The 14,764-nt window shown below is 49.2% G+C and overlaps 1 protein-coding gene across 2 annotated transcripts in view; it reads left to right on the top strand.

The window, feature by feature from the left end:
* The window catches only part of DRP2 (dystrophin related protein 2), a 31,010-nt gene extending 16,286 nt beyond the window's left edge, over positions 1-14,724 (top strand). For both annotated transcript variants that reach the window (XM_087859485.1, XM_087859482.1), the window contains exons 13-22: positions 418-575; positions 911-1,077; positions 3,146-3,257; positions 4,522-4,658; positions 4,968-5,033; positions 5,289-5,354; positions 6,208-6,351; positions 8,110-8,347; positions 10,160-10,280; positions 10,601-14,724. In XM_087859485.1, the coding sequence (XP_087715611.1) occupies positions 418-575; positions 911-1,077; positions 3,146-3,257; positions 4,522-4,658; positions 4,968-5,033; positions 5,289-5,354; positions 6,208-6,351; positions 8,110-8,347; positions 10,160-10,280; positions 10,601-10,725 (1,334 nt within the window). In that variant the 3' untranslated portion in view covers positions 10,726-14,724. The remainder of the gene's footprint in view (positions 1-417; positions 576-910; positions 1,078-3,145; positions 3,258-4,521; positions 4,659-4,967; positions 5,034-5,288; positions 5,355-6,207; positions 6,352-8,109; positions 8,348-10,159; positions 10,281-10,600) is intronic.
* Positions 14,725-14,764: the final 40 nt, after the last annotated feature.

Raw genomic sequence — 14,764 nt, 5'->3', positions numbered from 1 at the left:
TGTCAGGCTCCATGACCTACATGAACAAGAGGGGACTCATGTTCAGGCACCCCCAAACCCCAAGCCCCTTCATCTTGCTTCTTGAGAATCTGTTTTCCCGGCAGTGTCACATCTGTGTCTGGTGTTGGTCTCACATGCAGCCTACTCTCTGTCTACATCTCTCTCTCCCTCTGTTTCTGATGTTCTCTCTCTCTCTCTGTCTGGCTCTGTTTTTCTCTCTGAACTCAGAGAGTGCTCTTTTTAGAACTCACGGGCTTCTAGAAGGTCAGGGATGGACCTTTAAGTATTCCAGTTTTGAAAGTCATTACCTAAGTCGATGTGCTCTTTCCCTGTCTTCCTTTTCTGCTCCTTCTCCTTACACCATTCTCTGGCCGTTGCTGCTTCGGGGTTGGCCATGACTCATGGTGCGGCCAGCAGACCTCTTCAGCCAAGTAGCCAACTCAGGCAGCCAGTGTGACCAGCGCCACCTCGGTGTCCTGCTTCATGAGGCCATTCAGGTGCCCCGCCAGCTGGGGGAAGTGGCAGCCTTTGGGGGCAGCAATGTGGAGCCCAGTGTCCGTAGTTGCTTCCGTTTTGTGAGTATGGAACTGGGGAGGGATGATGAGAGGGAGGGTGGGAGGAAGGGAGGGAGAACTAAGAACAAGGCTTCCAATCTGAACTACTCAGCTGTAAGGGAGTTTGTTCAGATGGAACAACAAAGCAGAGGGTTCTTTGGGCTTTTAAGGTCAGAGTCCTGCTGGCGGGGTTGGGGGGGGGATGCCGGCTCGACTAGGACAAGGCAGAAGGTGGACACCTCTGTAGAATAGGCCATAGGCCAACCCAGGCCTTGCTAGTTCTCTTGCCCCTCTGAGGGCTGCCATTCTGGGGACAAGGGCCTCAGTCATTGTCATTGGGTTTCTTGTTTCCCTAGAGCACTGGGAAGTCAGTCATTGAAGCCTCACAGTTCCTAGAGTGGGTCAACTTGGAGCCCCAATCCATGGTGTGGCTGGCTGTTCTGCATCGGGTCACCATTGCTGAGCAAGTGAAGCATCAGACCAAGTGCTCTATCTGTAGACAGTGCCCCATCAAGGGCTTCAGGTAGGGAAGGCAATACCTGCTGGACTGATAATAATAAAAAGGCCACGTTACATATAAAATCATATATTATGAAACAATGTATTCCATAATTATATAATTACAGCTAATCTATGGCACACCATTATATATTGTTGTAATCCTATTCACTGCAGAATGTTTGACATTTTAAAAAACTGGAAATGGTGAAATACTTTCTTTTGTTTTCGTCTATATTACAAAGTGTTCCAGACCTACAAAAAATGTATAGAAAAGTGAAAGGGGGTGGGGTGGGGAAACAGTACAGAAAGGGAAGTAGTTTGTTCCTTGTGTTCCAGGGAACATTAAGTAGAACCCAGAAGCCCCAGCATCCTGACATATGAGAACACCTCTGTACCAAATGGTATGCTGGCAAATGGTTCGCGACAGACTCCCCAGAAAGCAAGACTCCCCAGACCTGATTTGTAGTATTTGCTAATTTCCATGATGTAAATGCTCCCACCGTGGCTGATGTCCAACTACCCACAAGAGGTTGAGAAGAGATGCATGGTTGTACACTATTGACAGACAGCATGCAGATACAATAGACTGAACCTCAAGAGCATAGATAATAGAAAAATAATCAGGAGGTGATGAGTTCTGAGTATTTGTTACCTTTGTTTTTAATATCATTTACTTAATTGTGAGTATATATATATATATATATATATATATATATATATATATATTTATATATGCTGTATTTAACAACTGGCTTGGAAAAAGTCCCTGAAATTTTAACAGCTGACTCTCGTGAACTGGTTTGAGCCAGCTCCAACACTCCAGGGTATGCACCCACCACCGGGCTGAAGAAAGAAAGCATGATCGCAATACATTTAAAGTTTCCCTGGTTACATTCCCCTCCTCCTACCACTACCCTGAATTTGGATTTCATCATAAAATGCTCAGTTTTTCAACTTTTTGAAAGCATGAAGTCACTCTCTCTACAACCACCCTGGTTTTTATAAGCCAATGAGGTACGCTGGTGGCGTGTGACTTGCCCAATTTCACACAGTTGGTGAGTGTAGATCCAGGACTAGATGTTGGATCCTCTGACTTCTCTAAGTGTAGGCATTTCACCTTTCTGTAGTACTAGGTCTGGGCTGTTCACCGGGCTTTGGAACTGGATCTGAAGGACTAGTCAATATTCAGTACTAATAGAATTATTATTATATTTATTTATTATTTTTGTTTTTAGAGAGAGAGAGAACATGAGCCCTGGGGGGGGGGCAGGCAGAAGGAGAGGGGGAGAGAAAATCCTTAAGCAGGCTCTATGCCTAGAGCGGAGCCTGATGTGTGTCTCAATCTCACAACCCCGAGATCATGACCTGAGCCAGAATCAAGAGTCCAACGCTTAACTGACTGAGCCACCCAGGCGCCCTGAGTTATTATTATAAACAAGTTTTGGAAATAACTTAGGCAACTTCCCAGCTCAGGGCTGCTAGAATAAGTGCCTTTGTATCAGAAGTGTAACTTCTCCAACATAGGTGGTGGTACCTGTGAGACAGGGCCCTTTGGAGACATCTTCATTTAGAAAGCTATTTGAGGGGCGCCTGGGTGGCTCAGTTGGTTAAGTGTCTGCCTTCAGCTTGGGTCATGATCCCGGGGTCCTGAGATCAAGCCCTGCATTGGGCTTCCTTCTCAGTGGGGAGCCTGCTTCTCCCTTTCCCTTGGCCCTTCACCCTGCTTGTGCTGGCTCTCTCTCTCAAATAAATAAATATAATCTTTTTTTTAAAAGAAAGCTATTTGATATTACAAGTTCTTTACCCCTCCCAACTGCCACCTTAAAAAAAAAAAAAGATGGCGAGGCAATGCTGTCTCCCACACTTCCTGGGACTCTGAGCATGTAAATTTCATGGTGGCTTATGGTCTCTAGAATAAGGCTAGTCATCTAGTGAGGTCACAGCCACTGTTATGAATGGGAGATTGAACACATTATGACTCCATGCCTCACCCCGTTCTAATGTGTGTGTGTATATTTGGAAGTTAGGGAAATGGGGAGGTCACTGTGGTACATTGGATTCTCTGTCCTACCACCTCTCGTCTCCCCAAGGTACCGGAGTCTGAAACAATTTAACGTGGACATCTGCCAGACCTGCTTCTTGACAGGCAGGGCCAGCAAAGGCAACAAGCTTCACTACCCCATCATGGAGTATTACACCCCGGTATGGAGCCTCTGGGCGGGGCAGGAGGGGGAGGCAGCAATCAGGTTCTAGGCCCTTGATCCACTTGGCCGAGCATGGACTAACTATATTCCACTCTCCTTTGGGGAGCATTCTCCCAATAATCCTGGTGATTCACGAGTTTGGGGGATTCCTGGCTATAGCAGCCCAGGACACTCATGGCCATTTGAAAGGCATTTACTATTTTCCTGCAGAGAAAATTTCGGGAAAAAATAGAGCAAGGCAGTTCCAGGCAACTAGCCTTCCTTCCATTGCTCACTTTAAATTCTCCTGCCTAGCTTCCTGCATGGCTCCCGTCACCTGGTCTTCACCTGCTACTTTGTCATTTCTTCCATCCCTGCTAGTCAATTCCAAAGTTTGTGCTCAAATCAATTACTCAGTCTCTTGGAGGGTAAAAAAAAAAAAAAGAGTATGTTCTTTACCTGGGTCCCCAAATTCCACTTGGTTTTCATTGGAAACTATGCCCTTCATAGCTACCAGAGCCCAGGTTGGTCAGCATTCCTGAACTCCACTCAGAGTTTCTCCTCTGCTGTGTTCAGGACCCATATCTCCAAGCTTAGTTCCCTGAGCGGACCCTACTCCCCAAACTCTTATATCCCTTTCTGCCCCACAGATACTCCCAAAGTCACAAGCATATTGCCAGCTCCCCACCCCACTGTTCTCTCCCACCCTACCTCCCCATCTTTCAACGTGGTTGCCCATAATCCATCTCTCCAAATTGTCGTCTCTTCTCCAAAGTCCATCAGCTCAGAAACATGTGTGACCCAGTGGCAGCAGGGGACTTGCCCTTTATTTTTCCTTTATTATCATTTCAAAAGAAACATACAGAGAAAACTGGCTTGAGATGGTGGACTGATAATCCTCTACCTCCTGCTCATCTTCTATGCCCCTAGGATTTATCTAAGGATACTTTAGAAATGACCACTTTAGAAATATAGTATCTTTAGAAGAAGCTACTTTAGAAATTACTGTAAAAGATTCAAATTCCACAGAGGTGTATAAAGTCTAAGACACAAGTCCCCCTCTCTCCTCAGCCTTGCCCCCACCTCTCCAGTCCAACTTCCCAGAGGCAACCAGTGTTCACAGTTTGGCAGTATATCCTTCTCAACGTTTTTCTGGGAGTGGGGCGTGGTAGGCATGAACAAGAGTAGATTACCGGTCATGTTCCCTGCTCTAGGGGGGCAGCCACACTTTCCCAGCATCCCAAAGCCATTTGGATGAGTCCCTCTGCCCTGTCTCCCCCTAGACCACATCCAGTGAGAACATGAGGGACTTTGCCACAACCTTAAAGAATAAATTCCGCTCAAAGCATTATTTCAGCAAACACCCTCAGCGAGGTTATCTGCCTGTGCAGTCGGTGCTGGAGGCTGACTACAGTGAAACGTGAGTACCAGGGGCTGAGTGAGGGGGCTGTGGGCCCTGCTGAGCTGGGGATGCCATCTAGGGGCTGAGTCCCACGCGGGCTAGAGGAGTGTTCCAAGGCAAACCTGACTAGCAACAAGGAAGTTCAGCTTGGGCCTGACTAGGGATCGGGCCCTAAAAATAGATTAGAATCCAGTCTCTGTATCCTGTTCCCATCAACTCTTGCCCAACTCCCTAGTTTGGTGGTGGAGGGTGGAGAGGGTGGTGATGAGGAAACAGACTGCTCAGCTGCCCATTCCTGGGTCCTCTGAGTCCACTGCTTTCTTCTAGGCTGGCTTCTTCCCCGATGTTGCCACATGCTGACACACACTCCCGCATTGAGCATTTTGCCAGCAGGTACCACCAGGTTTGGGGGAGGGAGATTTTAAAGAGTCTAAGGGGGATGGGGTCTTCAGTCAGGGCAAAGAGAATGGAGTCAAGACCAGGGGGATGCGCACCGTGGGGTATGTGGCAGCCAGCAAGGCCCAACACTCAAGGGTGGTTGGGGCAGCCTCCAAAGCTAATGATCCTATTGTGGGATTAGAGTCCTTGAAATGAAAGCAGACCCCCCCCCATCCTGCTTTCCCTTCTGTTCCTGCTCTTTCTTCTCAGGCTTGCTGAGATGGAAAGTCAGAATTGTTCCTTCTTTAATGACAGCCTGTCCCCAGATGACAGCATGTAAGTTTTCACAGCTGCTTATCTTCCAGGAATAGTTCTCCCTGGGATCCCTCTGCCACCATTTGGGAAGGATATATCCTCAAGGGGAGGGACGTGTGGTGGTTAGGGTCCTAGAGGACCCGAGGAAGGAAGGAAGGCTGCTTTCTGGGGCAGTGTTTAGTAATAGAAGCCCTCTATCAACTGACCTGCCAACTGCCCAGGTCCCTTCCTCTTGCAATATCCCATTCTTCCATGCCTAACTCTGAAAGAAGAAGAATATGCCCTCATCTAAAGTTGCAGAAATGAGCCATTATCTTCTGGTTCAAGGTGCCAAAGCCCCGTTCAGTGCCACCAGTCCCTGGGGAGATACCAGGGACTTGACTGAAGTGTGACCAGAGAGATTCCCAGTTTTATAGCTCAGAGAAGGGGCCCTTTATCCCTACAGAGGTCCCTGGCAAGCTCTGGGCGGGGGGGCTTAGGAGCTACTGGCCAATGGATCAAGCTGGCCCTGATTGAAACTTAGACAGGCAGTGAGCCCCCTGCAGGGTGAGGAAGAGGAGGACACAGTTCAGGGAACAGCACAGACCGGAAAGTGATTTGCTCATTGCTTCCCAGGGGGCTTTAGGTAGAACCCAGAAGCCCCAGCATCCTGAAAATACTCCCTCCTATACCCTCAACTACGACCTCTGCCACCTTTAAACACTTTCATTCCTCTAAACCTGAATATATAGCCTTTCCCTCTCTATGTGACTTAGAAGTGAATCTTCCAGCCTATGTCTCCTGGGGCCAGAGCTGGGAGCTGAGAACTCATGCCCTGAGATGTTTCTTGGTTCACTGCCTGGCCACCTCCTCTTCTCTCCCCACACCCACGCAGAGATGAGGACCAGTACCTGCTGCGTCACTCCAGCCCCATTACAGACCGGGAGCCAGCCTTTGGACAGCAGGCCCCATGCAGCGTGGCCACAGAAAGCAAGGGGGAGCTAGAGAAGATCCTGGCCCACTTAGAGGATGAGAACCGGTGGGTGTGGTGACGGCACAGATCTATGTGGGTTTGAGAGTCAAACAGTTTAATTTCGAGCCTTGACACTTCCACATCCTAGCTATGTGGCCTTGAACAAGTGACTTAATATTTGGTGATCCTTCATTTCCTCATCTATAAAATACAGATGATGATAATAGGGTCACTAGGACCCTACCTCCTAGGGTCACTTGTGAATTGCAAATGAAATCAGGCATATAAATGTGTTAGCCAGTACCTGGCTTATAGTAAGAGTTCAACAAATGTTAGCTATTGTAATCATTATTTGAATTCTTTTAACCCATCCCAAATATTTTTTTATTATGTTCAGTTAGCCACTGCATAGTACGTCATTAGTTTTTGATGTAGTGTTCAATTATTCATTAGTTGCGTGTAACACCCAGTGCTCATCCAGATAGTTTCAAGTACCCAGTAGACGCAAGCAGAGAGAGTGCAAACACAAAGAATGCAGAACAGAGAATGCATGTCTCTGCCCTCGAGGAACTTTCAGTGTTGGAAACGGAAAGAGGCACTTACCACTCACTGAAAGTAATAAAACAAGAGAAGGGTCACATTGCGTGGAGTATCTGAGGACTGGAAGAGGGAAAGTGAAGATTACGACGATGACATTAATTTCCATAAAGTACGGGTGTCAGTAGGGGCCCGTGTCAAAGGGTTCAAGCCACTTTGGGGGCAAGCGATAGAACCCGAAGTATTCCTCAGACCAGTGCTTCTCAAAGCTTAGTGTGCATTCAAGTCACCCGGGGAGCTGAGTAAAATGCAGGTTTTGAGTCACAGGTCTGGGGTGAGGCCTGAGTTCTGCATTTTTTAACCAGCTCCCAGGGGAAGCCCATGCTGCTGGCCAACAGACTACTTGGAGTGGCAAGTCCTTTGAACAGGGCCAGTCTGCCAAGTGTTCGCTACGGGTTCAAGACAAGATAAATACAGACATAGAAAGGAAGCTTCTAGAAACTTTTATAGCCATTCGACATTGTCGTGTCTTCCATGCACATAATTAGCGGACTTTTCATTGAATCAGGCGTAGACCCATGTGCATGCTGTTGAACTTGTGTGGCAAGTCACGTGCGATGTGAGCTGTGTACTAGCCATAGGCATTTGGACCACTTACTGGTCCATAGTGGTTGAACCCCCACCTCGCCTGGTTTTTTTTTGCTACAGATAGTTTGAGAAGCACTGTGTTACATCAGCTGTGGGCAGGCCCGGGGGAAGCATTGGTGAGAGAGTGATTCTGTTGCAAAACAAAGTAATGTCCCGAAAAGTAGACCATCTCTTTGGAATCTGTTTCTTGATGACTCAACAGGGGTGCTCAAATTGGGCCAAAGAGGAGGGTGAGTGGGGAGAAGAGGCAAGACGGGTGATCTTTTGTCTGTCTTCCACTGGAATCTAAAAATCTAAAAATGGAGTAGGTGAGTCAGTGGCCCTAATACCTCATTTATTTGCAGACTAAGTTTCTGCTCTGATTTTAAGGTCAGAATTAATTCCTGAAGCAGCACATCAAAGCCCCGAGACATTTGTTATATGAAATGTCAACTCTCTCTGCTCTGAGGCCCAAGGATGGCAGAGTAAATGACATATGTACTGGAGAAGAATGGATATGGCCATTCGAGCCAGAACGTGGCTGGGGTGGGGCTGGGAGAGCAAAGGGAGCGCTCACACCTGGGTATGAGGGGACATCTGGGACCCGGACAGTCGGTACTCTGTTAGGGCCATAGGTCTTGGCTCCTCTCTCCTGGGCAGGATTCTCCAGGGAGAGCTGAAGCGCCTGAAGTGGCAGCATGAGGAGGCTGCCGAGGCGCCCACCCTGGCTGAGGGCTCTGCTGAGGCAGCACAGGACCACCGCAATGAGGAGCTTCTGGCCGAGGCCCGCATCCTTCGGCAGCACAAGAGCCGCCTGGAGACACGCATGCAGATCCTCGAGGACCACAATAAGCAACTGGAGTCTCAGCTGCAGCGCTTAAGGGAGCTGCTCCTGCAGGTGAGGCTGGAGCTAGGGGGCAGGACCAGAACTGCCCATGCCCCCAGCTCCAAGAAGTGGGGCGCTGGGGAGTGCAGCAAAGGGGAGGAAAGAAAGAGCTCCCAGGCAGGGGCTGTTGGATGACTTTCTGAAGAGAACTGGGCTGATGATTAGGGTAGGTGGGGAGGAGGGGAGGGGGGAGAAGGGGCTGGTGTGCGCTTGGCCAAGTCTGAGTGCTCACTTCCCCACAACCCATTTAAATCTGGTATCGAAAGAACAGAGTTCAAAGAATCATCCAAAACGATGATTTCGCTACTATGGTGTTTGCTGGGAAGAAGCAGGTTTGGACGTGCCGGGCGAGAGAAAGATTTTTGCTGGGAAGGGAGCTCTTCATTCCCGTTTGTCCCTCTCGTCTTTGAGAGGTCCTATATATGACATAGAGTAGCTCTGGAGTCAGACAGCCCTGGGTTTGAACGTGGCTCTGCCAATTCCTGAATGTCAGGTTGTTAGGAGAGTTACTTAGCCTCACTTATCCCCAGTTCCCTCATCTGTAAAACAGGGATAATAACATACCAACTTCATGGAATTGTGAACATAAAATGAGATAATGTATTTAAAGAATTTAGCACGATGCCAGGAATGTAGTAAATACTTTGTAAATGTTACCAATTATAGTTGACCCTTGAACAACACAGGTTTGAACTGTGTGGGTCCACTTATATGCGGATTTTTTAAAGATTTTATTTATTTATTTGAGAGAAAACCCACACACGAGGTGGTAGGGGCAGAGGGAGGGAGAAGCAGACTCCCCGCTGAGCAGGGAGCCAATGTGGGGCTATGGGGCTGGATCCCAGGACCCTGGGATCATGACCTGAACCAAAGGTAGATGCTTAACTGACTGAGCCACCCAGGTGCCCCTATTTGTGGATTTTTTACTGTACAGTACTGTAAATGTATTTTCCCTTCCTTATGATTTTCTTTTTCTTTTTTTTATAGAGGGAAAGAGAGGGAGAGGGGCAAAAGGAGAGGGAAAGACAGAGTCTTAAGTGCAGAGCCCAACTCGGGGCTCAATCTCACAACCCTGAGATCATGACCTGAGCTGAAACCAAGAGTCAGACGCACAACCGACTGAGCCACCCAGGCGACCCCTTATGATTTTCTTAATAACATTTTCTTTTTTCTAGTTGACTTTATTGTAAGAATGTAGAATATAATACATACAAACTAGGTTTGTTTACTGTTTATGTTATCAGTAAGGCTTCTGGTCAACAGCAGGCTATTAGTAGTTAAGTTTTGGGGGAGTCAAAATTATATACGGATTTTTGACTGCACAGAGGGGGCGGTCAGTGCCCCTAACCCTGCATTGTTCAAGGGTCAACTGTATTATCACTATGTATGCCAAGTAATACCACCCAATGCCTCTTCCCCAGATCCTCCAAGGGATAGCCTCTAGATGAATTCCTGGAGGGTCTTAACATATATTATATCATGAACCGAGGATCAGGTGTGCAACTCTATATTTTCAGGGACAGCTGTGTTCTAAATAGCTTAATTATAGCTGAGATGACAGCAAGAGACCTTTAGGTGCAATGCCATCCTTATAAGAACTGGGAACCTTTGACACATGTTGTTGAAGGAAGAAGGTAACTGGTCACTGAGTATTCTAAGAAGTTTCTTAAAAGGGGAAGCCACTGTTTGGAGCACTACCAAAAACCTCTTAAAGTCCAAGGGCAAAGGGATGGGCATGAGGTCTCTAAAACCCCTTCTAAACTCAGGAGTCAAAGTAAGGTCGGAAAAGCAGAGCCTCTTAAGTCGTGCCTCACCTCTTGCTAGCCAACCACCGAATCCGATGGCAATGGCTCTGCAGGCTCGTCCCTGGCTTCCTCTCCGCAGCAGTCAGAAGGCAGTCACCCCCAGGAGAAGGGACAGACTACTCCAGATACTGAGGCTGCAGGTAAGTTCTCCCGGCCCCTCCCAGCCCCTTCCTCCGTGGCTTCATCCTGCCCCAGATCTGCCCAAGGTCCTGCTAGGGCTGGGACTGATTTCCCCTCATGGCTTTGAGCTTAGCATCAGGGATAAGGTGGCCTTACTGACCGATGCATTTGTTTGCTCATTCTGCACGTGTATATTGAGCACCTCCTATGTACCAGGCATTGTGCGGGGAAGACACAAATGCTGTGGGTTTGTCCTCCAGTAGGCAGCATCCCACCTCAGCCCCTTGGCCTCAGCAGGGACTCTCTAGTTCTCTTCCCAAATCTCTCTTTTCCAACTTAGATGATGTGGGGTCGAAGAGCCAAGATGTCAGCCTGTGCTTAGAGGACATCATGGAGAAGCTCCGCCACGCCTTCCCCAGTGTGCGCAGCTCTGATGTGACTGCCAACACCCTGTTGGCCTCTTGATGGAACCAGATCCCCATCCTATAATCCATAGTCCTCTCCCGGTTCTGGTCAAAGTCTTCCATCAGCCTTCACCCAACCTTTCCAGTCCCCACCGGGCCCACATTCCTCAGCCGGAGTTATTTGGGCTCTGGGCAGCCGTAGGGATCCGCTAGTATGTGAAGTGGATGCTTCAGGGCTGGGGGAGGGAGAGGCATGGTTCCCTCAACTCTAGAAATGTGCCCTTTAATCCTCAAGTTTGAGACCAGTCCCTTAAGTCTGTTTCTGTTGCAGTCCAGGCAAATGGCACTTGGAGGCCATTCAGAGAAGCCGCCTGGCAGAGCTAAGCAGTGCCCATAAGCCCCTTTCCCTTCTCCATGGAATTATGGAGATAAGGAAGCCTGATGACCCCAGGGTTCCAGCAGTATGAATCCACAGGGGTTAGCCCTTCTCTCTGGCCCAACTCAGGGAGGCAGAAGGGTATCCCCAAGACACAAACCCTCCCCCGCAAAAGAAGTGCCGCTGAAAATGTCTGGGCAGTGTGCGTCATACTATTTTAGTTTGACGGCCTCTCTCTAGCCATCTTGATGCTACCTAAATGTTGTTTCCCCTTCGAATATCTTCAGTTCCTTCTGCCTCAGGCCCTGGCAGACCTTCCTCAAGGCGGGGGGAACAGTTCATTCTGATTCTTACTTACACCGTACATTGGGAAACATTAAAGAGATACTTATGGGCTTAGCTCCCCCCCTAAACCCCGATTCTCCTCCTTCCTGAAGGCCTGAGCATCCTGAGACACCAGCTGAGTTGTTCTGGGAATCCCGCTGAAGCCACCCTTAGCTCATCCCGGTCTGCCCTCACAGTGCTGGGGTAGGGGCAGCAGCTTGCTCAGCGAGGGGGTCTTGCTCTCCTTGGGTGGAGGAAGGAGAAGTCACTCACTAGCCTGGAGGAGTGTGACTGCCCAACCCTCTTGCAGGCTGGGACCCTTGTTTCTTTCAGGCCGAATCAGATGAGGTGGCTGATTGTTCCCAGCTACTCATAAGACAGATGCAAGCGGCAACCCTAAATAGCGGTCCCTTCCTAGGAGCCGCTGGCCACAAATCAGGAAGCCCTCCACTTTTCACCCAGACAACAGCAAGGCCTTCCTTTGCATAAAACTGGTCTTTCTAACTCTGGAAGGTGAACCCGATCTCAAAGTAAGCTAACTCTTCCTAGGCTACATATACCGTAATCCCTTTATCCAGAAACTGTTCAGAGTAGATAGAAGGGGATGGGGGGCGGGGGAGTGGGCTTGGGAAACTTGAACAGAGTCAGAGCCCACTTAGGCAGCTTTCTACAAAAGGAGCTTCATAACCTAGAGCCCTGCAATTGATTTAATTTGCCTAAGTTGATATACGTACGTATCTATCCTGCAGATCTACTGTACGTCAGTACTCCCCTGGCCTCACTCACACATTAAATTCTAATACCTCTAAAAGTATTAATGTTCTGCCTTGCTCTTTGTTAGCCCCAGCCTCTGGTTGGACAGAGAGATGCATCCTGGCTGCTCCCCTAGGATGTCTCTCTACTCCTGTTTGGGGTGAGCTGTCCTCAAGACCAAAGCAACAGAAGCCTGTGGCCACAGTGGAATCTAATACGAAGAGTAACTCTGTTCTCTTCACTCATTCCAAATCTTGTTCCCTTGAGACCTGGGCCTTGGATGAATTTTCCTGGGCTTCCCCTAAACAACGGGTCAGGTGCCGAAATAGAGCAAAGGCAAGCTCTGCTCATCCCATGCAGACAAGAAGGAACAGATGGGCTTCTGTTGGCCTAAGTTAAGACACAGAGAACACCCTCCAGCCCCTTCCAGTTCCTAAGTCTGGCTCAGGGTCTTAAAGAAAGAAGTGGCTGCCACCAAGGTCAGGAGGGTGAGATAGTTGGGGTGCTCTGTTGCAGTCGAGCAGCGGGCCAGTGGGGAGAACTGCTGGGAAGTTAGATTTATCTGCTGCAGGGGAAGGAGTGCAGCAGCTTGGGTCCAGAAGCCTAGGATTGCCTCCTTCTAGAATGGCTAGGGAGCACTAAGCCACAGGTCCGGGGTATCAGACCTAACCATGACATCTGCCTTAGTGCTCATGAAGTCTTTGGATGGGAGGACTGGGTATCTGGATGTATGGTGAACAGGCAGTAGGCGGGCATCAAACACAGAGCATGGGCATCCGTCCATGGCGGGGGGAGTAGGGGGCGGAGGGAGGCCATATTTGTAGGGGCCTAGTTTGTGGGCAGGAATGGGATAGAAGAAATTTGCTATAGGTCAGGGAGCTCAGGGTCTTTGAGGCATATCCTGCCTCAGCCTTAGGAGGGCAGATGTTATGAAACAATCTTTTACCCTGGAAGTCCTAGAAAACCCTTTCTGTAACCCCCCACCTCACCCAAGAGATCTTGGGCTGCTGAGGGCCTGTGGCAGCTGCGGCGGGCTAGGCATGGTAGGGAAGATGTAGATCTTGCTATGTAGGATTTGTGCTGTAGGTGGACCGAAGCAGCAGGTTAAGGGTTGAATTCTCACTAATGGGGCCGCTGACACTTTGTGTGTGGTCCTGTGTGTACTATCACTCAAGGGTCCAGTGACAGTCACTGCAGCATGTGTGGGCAGTTTGCCCGCAGTGAGGTAAATGGGTCCTTGGGTGCCATGAAGCCAAATCAGGGTGAGATTTACTGAGATGTGTTGCATGTTGTGAGGCATCTGTTATGTACCGTGTCTCCTAGAGGTATTTTGTGTGTGTGTGTGTGGTGCTGCATTCAATTACGGCTCTGTGCTGGAGGAGTGGTAAAGGGAGTTCCTGGGGACGCAGCCTAAAGAAAACCTCTGACTTGTGAGATCAGCATCGGGGCGAAGGACTGTGAGTGTTTGCTGGGGTGGTTGTCAAATTGTATCAGGCAACAGGATTGGGAGGCGATTGATTCTCGACAGAATCTGCAGAGGCCAAAAAGCTGTTACGAGGGTGCGTCTGCTCCGAGTGAGAGCAGAGTGGGGTCATGTTGACTGGGAACTTGTCAGAGAAGGCTGACTGGCTGTAGATCAAGCTATCTGGTGTACGGTTCCCTGAGGAGGGCCCTACCCGGGAGGACACGTGCCCTCCCCTCCAGGATGGTAAGGCTGAAATCAAAGCTCTCGAGTGCCCATTTCCTTCAAGGCCCAAACTTTGGAAGTATTTCCCTGTAGAGAAACCTGTTTTGAGTTTCTTGTGCTCCAGGAACGGGGCTGGCAGGCCACAGTAATGAGAAACCATGAGGTCAGGCAGAGGCCAATGCTGGGAGATGTTTTCCCTCCAGGTTAATTTTAAGGAACACCCGTGCTGCCTGAGGTGTGTGTTGGGGATCTGGGCTCCATGCCCAGCTTCATGCTAGAACATTCCTTGAGCACGCATTCTCAATGGCTGACTCGTGGCCTCTGACACCGTTTCAGGCCAAGAATCTCATTAAAGTTCCCTTGACATGGGTGACAGCTAGTCAAGAAAGTTAAGCTGCCTAAAGATAAACAGTCCTGGGGGAGAGACTGGGGCCCCTGCCCTAGGGCTGTGGAGACTTAGCTGCTCAGCTGGGCAGCTCTATCTCCAGGCCTCCCTGCCAAAATCTGGCCCTGGGAACAAAAGAATACTTCAGCTCCTTCTTACTCTTTTAACACCACTGGCTGTGGGAGAGGGAAAGGCTCAAGGCCAGGGCTCAGCTCCCAGCCTCCTTCTCCTCCCACAGCTGCTGCATTTGGGGGGGACCTGCCGAATGTCCTTGCTGTCCCCAGGGTATTGAGGCCAGAGTGGGGCCTGCTCTGCTGCTTGCTGGCTGTAAGAACTGGTCTCAGAAATGGAAGCTGGAGAAGGGATCCAGGGGAGGGGGAGGTGGCAAGGGTGGCACACAAGTCTAGGAAAGTTTGGGACAAAGGGGTGGGGCTGGGAACAAACTGGTTAACTTTGATTGCCACTCACCGTGGTGCTTTTCCCCTTTCCCTGGAATTCTGCTTTGAAAAGAATAAATTTGTATTTGTTTACTTTGTTTCTTCTGGTTATACTCTGACTCTGATATCCCACATCCT

Source organism: Ursus americanus, chromosome X (genome assembly GCF_024610735.1).
Source record: "Ursus americanus isolate L20-20 chromosome X, mUrsAme1.1.p, whole genome shotgun sequence".
NCBI classification, from domain to species: Eukaryota; Metazoa; Chordata; class Mammalia; order Carnivora; family Ursidae; genus Ursus; species Ursus americanus.
The sequence above is the reverse complement of the archived record's forward strand: the minus strand, read 5'-3'. Positions and strand labels throughout refer to the sequence as shown.